This window comes from Mesoplodon densirostris, chromosome 2 (genome assembly GCF_025265405.1).
Source record: "Mesoplodon densirostris isolate mMesDen1 chromosome 2, mMesDen1 primary haplotype, whole genome shotgun sequence".
Lineage (NCBI taxonomy): Eukaryota > Metazoa > Chordata > Mammalia > Artiodactyla > Ziphiidae > Mesoplodon > Mesoplodon densirostris.
Window position 1 is genome coordinate 99,385,433 of NC_082662.1, and position 8,813 is coordinate 99,394,245.

At 41.0% G+C, this 8,813-nt stretch overlaps 1 protein-coding gene across 1 annotated transcript; it reads left to right on the plus strand.

Moving 5' to 3' along the window:
* Positions 1-3,965: 3,965 nt before the first annotated feature.
* On the plus strand, positions 3,966-4,394 carry LOC132481517 (large ribosomal subunit protein eL27-like). The gene has a single exon (XM_060086407.1). The coding sequence runs from the start codon at positions 3,966-3,968 to the stop codon at positions 4,374-4,376; it is 411 nt and encodes a 136-aa protein (XP_059942390.1). The 3' UTR covers positions 4,377-4,394.
* Positions 4,395-8,813: the final 4,419 nt, after the last annotated feature.

Sequence of the window (8,813 nt, forward strand, 5' to 3'; positions counted from 1 at the left end):
GCTGTGCACCACCCTCTTGTCCTCTGGGTAAGCTCTTGACTTTAGAGAAATAAAAAAGGGATGGGGAACTTCAGGTTTGGAAATTCCCTTTCACAGCACTTGCTAAAATGAAAATATTCTAATGGACTAAATAGACATGACAACAGCATGCACTGACTGTTCCTCGAAAGGATCCCAGGCCAGAAAAAAAGTTGGAAAGGACTTTAGGAGCTGCGTTGGGGAAATTGGAATGAGGACTGTATAGCAGACCAGGTTAGATCTCTTGGGGGTGATGGTGGTCTCGTGGTTCTGCCAAAGAATGTGCTTGTTCTTAGGAGGTGTGTGCTAAGAAGCTCAGGAGTGAAGTGTCATAGAGTCTGCTACCTTCTCACAAGTGGTTCAGTAAAATAAATATATATATATATATAGAAAAAGCAAAGAGAAAATGTAAATATTCTGAGAGAGAGGGCAGCATTCTTTATTTGCCACCGGCAGGTAGGCAGGCAGGCTGTTTCTTCCTGGGAAGGAGAATCTGCTGGCACGGTGTGTGATATGGCCGTCTGTCTGGTGAGCAGGCCGCGCAGGGAGAGATGCCGGTTGTTCAAAACATAGAGGACCAACCCCAACACACAGTCCCATTTTCATCCTACCTTTGATGTGGTGTAGCAAGGGAATCCTCCACAGACTTGAGACAATCTGGGAAGAAAAAGAAACTATACAATTTTCCAGAATGTTGCTCTTTTTCTAAGGCGTTTCATTCTTCTGCCCTGTGAAAACAAGCAAGCATTGTGAGAGCCCAGGGTTAGAGCCAATTTAGGCGCTCCTGCCAGTGGACTTTACTTCCTGAGGGGAGGAGGAAAGACTGTAATTTGACATCATCTTAGGCCCTCCCTCCACCCAAAAGCAAGCATCAGAGTAAACCAAGTAGAAAATCCTTTGGGTAACAGTTGTTGATTAAACCTGGAGGCCGTCACACTAAGGTGGCTCTAATGCCAAGTTGGCCTATGTCAGCAAACCAAAATCGAAACAGGGTTATGAAATGGAAACCTAAGGATGACCAATCACAAACAGCCAGTCAGGAATTAAGCTGTGGCCCATTAATGACTTCCTTGCTTCGCTTCTCCTTTCTCTCTATAAAAGCCTCTCCCTGAGCTCCCGTTGGTGGAGCGCTCCTAACGTCTTCCAGTTTGACACTGCCCGGTTTGAATCCATTTTTGTTCAAATAAACTCTTAAAATTTTTAATATGCCTCAGTTTGTCTTTTAACAGTTCTGGTGTCAGAAGAGGGAACAAAGGAAGGAGACCCCGAGCAGCCAGAGGTAGGTATCTGCAGAGCCCATTGGCTTGCTGGTTTCTAGCTGCCTCTGGAGGTGTGGGTAAGTCCCTCTCCCACCCCAGCTCCACAGCTTTTGCAGTATGAACTGTCAGACTTTAGTTGAGCCTTTCTTTTTCCAGACTGGGTCCAGAAACTGGTTGGAGTCAGCCTGGGTCCGGGGTCAGACTGGGTTGGACTTAAACTGGGCTGGTTCTGTGTGAGGTCTCAGGTGAATGAAATTTTGTTTTAAGGGTGAACAAGTAGGCTGTCCTTACCCAAGATAATTTTGTACTACAGTAGCCACAGTTTATCCACTTATGAGGTGCCCTAGAGAAAAAGGGATCCCAGCCAACCCTTACGATAAGGGTAGAGGGAAAATTATTCTTCCTCCTCTACAATTTCTGGTGACCAGGATGACACCTGCTGGGACACTCCACTTGCTTTAGAGCCTGCTGATGGGATCCTGGGAAAGCAGGCAGAAGCCCACAAAGGGTGAGAATTCTTACCAAAGTCAGTTCTCCTGGACCTCCAACTGTGGTGCCTGGTTGAGAGAGGAAGGTACAATTTCACAGTGTTCCTTCCATTCTAGATTCAGTTTGGCAGGAGAAAAATGTTTGTAAGAATTAGATCTTAGGGGGCTTCCCTGGTGGCATAGTGGTTAAGAATCCGCCTGCCAATGCAGGGGACATGGGTTCGATCCCTGGTCCGGGAAGATCCCACATACCGCGGAGCAACTAAGCCTGTGCGCCACAACTACTGAGCCTGTGCTCTAGAGCCCTCGAGCCATAGCTACTGAGCCCATGTGCCTAGAGCCCGTGCTCTGCAACAAGAGAAGCCACCACAATGAGAAGCCTGCGCACCGCAATGAAGAGTAGTCCCCACTCACTGCAACTAGAGAAAGCCCGCGTGTAGCAACGAAGACCCAATGCAGCCAAAAATAAATAAATAAAATTTATTTTAAAAAAAAAGAATTAGATCTTTGGTGACTTGTGAACTTGCATTTAAGTCCCCACTGGTTCTTGGTCTTTTTCCTCCCAGGGACAGCTATAGCTTTCTCATATATTTTGTTTTATGTCCTGAGAACTTGGCTTGTCTTTCTGCCCATCAGGGCACACAGGTTGGCAGTTCTTAGTGTGCAGGCAGCTCAGCTGTCACATTGGGGACCCCCAAAATATGGCTGGACAGAAATGTGGGTCACCAGCTACCAGGGGAATTGTCTAAGTCTTTCTTTATTTGATTATCTTTGGGAGTGGCTCTGGATCTTGGGGCTGGGGGAGTAATATCTTTTGCACTTTTCTTTGGGGATGCCTCTTGCATCCATGGTTAAACCATGGTTTTGTTTTTGAGTCATTTGATAGGGATACCTTTGGTTTAAAAGTAAAAGAAAAGTTTGTTCAGTATTGCCAGGAATAGTTACTGTTTGTTCCACCTAAAACGTGTTAATAAAATATTTAAAAGGATTTTTTTTAGTGAGCTTTGTGGTTAGAAGTTGGCTACTCTGGGGAGTTCCTTGATGGCCTAGTGGTTATGATTTGGTGCTTTCACTGCGGAGGCCGGGGCTCGATCCCTGGTCGGGCAACCATCCCACATGCCATCCCACTTGCTGCGTAGCGTGGCCAAAATGCAAAAAAAAAAAAAAAAAGTTGGTTACTTTGGAAGTTGATATTCAGAGCCTGATAGGAACTGTTTTTAAGGGCTTCTCCATCAAGCTGAAATGAAATTATGTACCCAGAGGGAAAGAAAAACATTCTGAAGCCACTGTGGAAGAATTACTAAAACATTCAAAAGATGCACAGCTCCAAATCTGGAACATAGGAATCTTTTAATTTTCATCTTAGTTGGAAATCTCCCTGACATAAAGAAGCAAATTGAAGATAATATAGTTGGATGGGTGGGTTCACTGGGCCTCTTGATATCATTCAGCTGGCAACCCAGTTCTCTGAGGAATAAAGAACAACTACTTGTCTTACAAATCGAGTTTTGACAGGAACAGAAATGCAGCTCTAGAAACAATGAAAAGTCTGTCCTTTTTACCAATTTCAAAACCTCCCCTATTCAGCTCAAAAGGCTTGCAGATATTATAAAACATCTGGATTTAGGGAATAAGAGTCCTTCTTGGTGGAATTTACATCCTTTTTCTGTGCCTTTGAGCTTTGAGATGTAAGCGTTCTGCATCTCAAGTATTTAGAGCCATTTCTTTGAAAATGTGGACTTCAGGGAGGTGATTCTTATTAGAAGGACAAAAACAAGTATGTGGGGGGCCATTTGGAAACTAGGTGAAAGTTCTACTAAGTTAAATTATGGATATTCATTGACTAGATCATTTCCAAGTAAGATAAAATACTGAAACATTAATTACTGAACACAAATTTATCTACTTTTGGCATTTTATCTACTTTGGCTTCTTATTACAGAGGAACTAAAGATATTTGGGTTTATCGGTAAACGTGTTTTATGCCACATTGAAAAATTTACTGTGAGGAAGAATATACTTCTGGAAATTATGAAATGTATTTATAAATGTGCCAATCCACAGAATGCTAGTGTAACAGTCCACAATTGCTTCTTAGTTTTCACTAGGAAGTAAGGAGTCTAAGGGTTACGAATTCTCATCGTTATATGTAATTTAAAACTACTAAAATAGGCTGTAGGCCGGAGAGGTTGCTGCCGACATGGGCAAGTTCATGAAACCCGGGAAGGTGGTGCTGGTCCTGGCCGGTCGCTACTCTGGATGCAAAGCGGTCATTGTAAAGAACATTGATGATGGCACCTCAGACCAACCCTACAGCCACGCTCTGGTGGCTGGAATTGATCGCTATCCCCGCAAAGTGACAGCTGCCATGGGCAAGAAGAAAATTGCCAAGAGGTCAAAGATCAAGTCTTTCGTGAAAGTTTATAATTATAATCACCTCATGCCTACAAGGTACTCTGTGGATATCCCCTTGGACAAAACTGTTGTCAACAAGGATGTCTTCAGAGACCCTGCTCTCAAACGCAAGGCCCGACGAGAGGCCAAGGTCAAGTTTGAGGAGAGATACAAGACTGGCAAGAACAAATGGTTCTTTCAGAAGCTGCGGTTTTAGGTCTGTCTTGTTTCAGTCATTAAAAATACAAAAATACAAAAAAAAAAAACCTACTAAAATATAGGGGTGAAAGGAAACAACTGTGTGTGAAAAGTAGGAAGGAAAGTAGAATGTGTCTAGGGGGTAAGGAAAGGTATGGAAGGACTTTATTAAAAGTCTTTTTGTCGGGCTTCCCTGGTGGCGCAGTGGTTGAGAGTCTGCCTGCCGATGCAGGGGACACGGGTTCGTGCCCCGATCCCGGAAGATCCCACATGCCGCGGAGCGGCTGGGCCCGCGAGCCATGGCCGCGGAGCCTGTGTGTCCGGAGCCTGTGCTCCGCAACGGGAGAGGCCACAGCAGTGAGAGGCCCGCGTACAGCAAAAAAAAAAAAAAAAAAAAAAAAAAAAAAGTCTTTTTGTCATTTGCAGAGAGTTATTGTTTTACTCTGATGCTTTCACAGAAATGCTTCTTTGTCTTTAGAGATTCATGGAAAGATCTAGAATACAGGTTTCTGATAAGTTTAAGAGCATAAAAGTGAACTGGGTAAGAATTTTCAGAGCTAATGAAAAAACTGGATTCACCCTGAACAAGAATTAATAACATATGATTAAATGAACTGATGAGGATGATTATAATGTTTTTTACAACTTTTTCTTTGAAACACTGCCGATTCCTTAATGTTTTGTTTTCCAAATTTAAGGAAACCTTTCTCTCAAGCTGTTTATGACTTAAGGCAGTTTGGTAAATTATACCTTTGTAAACAAAAGTGAAACGTTTTTTTCCCTACCTGATCCCTCCAGAATTTGGAAATTTGTTGTGTAGTCTTATTTTCATGGCAATATAGTGATTTACATAAGCCCAATAAGAATATGTTCTTATAACAGGACACAATTGGAAGCCTTGGTTATATTACCAAGGCTTTGACTGGAATGTCATATTTGAGAATATGCATAAAATCAGATATGACCAGACAGTTTTAAGGAACTAAGGTTGACTTTATGGAGGCAATAAAGCTCCTAAGAAAAACTGGCCTGGCATCTTGTTTATAGGGTTCCAAGAAACCTTACCAGGTGAGTAAGGAAGGTCACTTCCTGGCAGGCCTGAGAACCTCAGGATATCTTGGGGACCTTGAGAAGAGAGGAATTCACCCAAATCTATAGGTATTCCAGATGAAGTCTGAAATGACAAATCCTTGACTTGACTTCTTAATTTGGAGAGCCTTTAAAAGTTCAATCTAAGATTCCTTATGAAAAGTCCTAGCAAAACAGATTTTAAAAGAGCCTATATGGTCAATTACTCTCCTACTGCACCTCTGTAAATAATCAGCCCAAGTTTTATGAGACTAGACTTATTTTGCAAACAAATTAGTCTTACTGTGATTATCTTTGATAGAAATGGGGGTAATTTTATATAAATTTATATAATTTATAAATTTATAAAAATTTATAAAAAATTTATTAAAAAAATTATGTTGCAGTAGAAAATTATAATATGATCTTGTGGATATCAGATTCTAGTTCTATTCACTGTCTTTGAGCTTTTGTTATATACTTGTAAACCAGACTGGATCCTGAATTGTTCTAGTTTTCTCAAATATCTGGCTACTCTCCAAACTAAGATTTCCAGTTTTCTCCTACCCTTCTGATTTGAAATCACTAAGAACAAAGACTAACCTTGAACCTCCTTAGAAGGGACCATACCAAGTCAGCAGTCAAACTTCAGGGCCTTAAACCTTGGGTCCATATCTCCCAGTTAAAAAGGGCTCCTCCAGACTCTTGGAATTGTACAACAACTGGAGACCTAAAATTAAAATTGGCTTATGGAGGTTCCTCCCCAGAAGCAGATAGCATCTTGAGATGGACAGCTCTCCCGAGATCACGGATCAAGATCTTTATTTCCTATTTGAAACCTTTGTAACTTTTGTCTTTTCACTACTTGCTTTTTTCTCTCTGTTAATGCACAGCAAGACAATGCTTCTCTGGCAACTATTGCTGAATCTTGCTAAGCCCATACCTACAGAAGTCCCTAGGTTTTCTTGGTAAGATGATTTGACATAGTAGAATTGCTTTAGATTACTTGTTGGCTAAACAAGGAAGAGTCTGTGCCATAGCAAATACCTCTTGCTGTAGCTGGATCAACACCTCTGGTAGTGTAGCAAATGCAAGAAATTAACAAGCCACTTGGCTAAGGCAACAGGAGGCCATTAGACTAAGGTGGCTCTAGTGCTGTGTGGCCTACATAAGCAAACCAAAACCTAAGCCTGTAAATGCCTCAAGGTTATGAAATTAAAACCTAAGGACAGCCAGTCACATACAGCCAACTAGGCTTTAAGCTGTAGCCAATCAATAATTTCCTTGCTTTGCTTCTGCATTTTCTCTGTAAAAGCCTCTCCCTGAACTCCTGAATGGTAGAGTGCTCCTAACCTCTTCTGGTTTGTCAGTGCCAGCTTCAGATTGATTTTTGCTCAGATAAGCTCTTATCATTTTTAATATGCCTCAGTTTATCTTTTAACATTATGCTCAAGGCAGGGAGTGGGGCCCCAGAGTTGGGCAATACATTTCCTGGGCTATAAATGGCAATCTGCAGCATATTTGTGTACCTTCTGTGTAAGGACTGAAGATTCTGGTTAGTACTTTGGAGTTCCAAGCCCTTTTAATTACTTTTCTATACATGTTACCTTAACTCCAAACACCTCCCATGAAAGGTGTATACTTATATTTAATTTTAATGAAACTTTTTTTTCTATTGCATTTTGGAAATGGTTAAGTCTGTGTCTCCTAGAACATTACTGGGACAATTCAGTTTTCTTATCCCATTTCCTTCCTCTGCTCCACCCTCCACATCAAAAAAAAAAAAAAAAAGTCAACAGGAAATTGCCTTTCATCTTCCCAGCACCAACGTTCCAGGTTTTAAACCAGAGTGCATTTTAGGCTGATGTGTGTTTTTCTGGTTTTATCTGGAAAATCTGCACATATTTATGCATGTTCCTTAAAAGGTAAGGGGCTTCTCAGGCTCTTAAAAACAACTCTATAATATTTTTGATTCAAGCGCTAGCAGAAGCACAGCTTAGTGGTTTGGGAAGGTGGCCTCTAAGTTAACAATGGAAAAGATTATCCAATTATGTGGGTCTGTGGTAAGGATCAAACCAACCTTCAGCAGAAGACAAAACCCAAAAGAGGGAAGGTGAGTGTTTTTCAGAGAGTTATAGGTAGTTACTAACGTAATCTAGAAAGCATTTTTTAGTAAACATCTGTAAGACTTTGTTTTGTTTTTGGTAGGTACTTGTTGCTCTTTTAAAGCAGGGCTATCTATGATTCTGATCACAGGATCACATGAGGCTAGCTTTGTATTGCTAGAGAGCTCTGATGCTGAGGGCTGGGTCAGATTTGAAATGTGGCAGAACAATGAGTCATTCCCAGAGGCTAGGAAAGCTGCAAAGATGCTGTCAGAGATGAACCCCTTGAAACATGTCTTTCATACAGAAAGCTTTGAGGTATAGTGGGAAATGCAGACTTGGTTAGAATCTCAACTTTGCCATTATTTAAGCCTGCACACTCTGGGCAAGTTACCCTCTCTGAATCTGTTTCCAAACCTGTAAAATGTGGCTAATGTTATTTACAGGTTTGTTGTGAGGACTATGTATATACAGTAACTGCGCATTAACAGACCTGCTATTGGTACTTAGTTCATTAAAAATGGTTCTTTTTTTTTTCTACAAATTTAATCAGTTATACATATACATATGTTCCCATATCCCCTCCCTTTTGCGTCTCCCTCCCACCCTCCCTATCCCACCCCTCCAGGCGGTCACAATAAAAATGGTTCTTATTAATCATGTGGGGCTTTATATCAAGAGCAAAGAGTTCTTAAGCTACCATTGGGATATTAGTTAAATTTTTACATCTGTACCCGATCGACTTAATAAAGCTTATACGATTTTTAACTAAAATAATTCCCTCAACCTCTGACTTTCTAACTCTTGGCCCTAAAGTTATTCAGCAAGGATGCAGCATGATTTTCTTGTCACCACTATTACCCTCACCCCACTGATAAATACAGTCCATGAAACTTTTTGGCACTTAGGGACTTAGAGTATAATACAAGCACTACCAAGATTTTATTTTCCCTGTCCTCACTCTTTGTGAAGAAATGAGTTAAGATCTGGGGAGGGTTCCCACCATTCCTTAAACTATGAGATCACTGTGCTTAAACTAGCACTTTATATTTGTAGGTGCTTGATATTTTTGAATAAATGATATTATTCTGGAGATTTCTTTGTATACTGTCAAATATTAAATTGCTAGAGAGCAATACGAGCTGCCTTCAAATTCAACAAAATGAAGTCTTTTGTATCTTCTTATGCACCATTCTGTTGAGAATGATAAAGTCTGAAGAGAAGATAATGTCCTATACTTTCAAACTGGTAAATTTTCTTCTGGCCAATCATACCTACTTCTG

Excerpts from the sequence above, each read along its gene's own strand:
- LOC132481517 (XM_060086407.1), top strand. The coding sequence starts at position 3,966 with ATGGGCAAGTTCATGAAACCCGGGAAGGTGGTGCTGGTCCTGGCCGGT.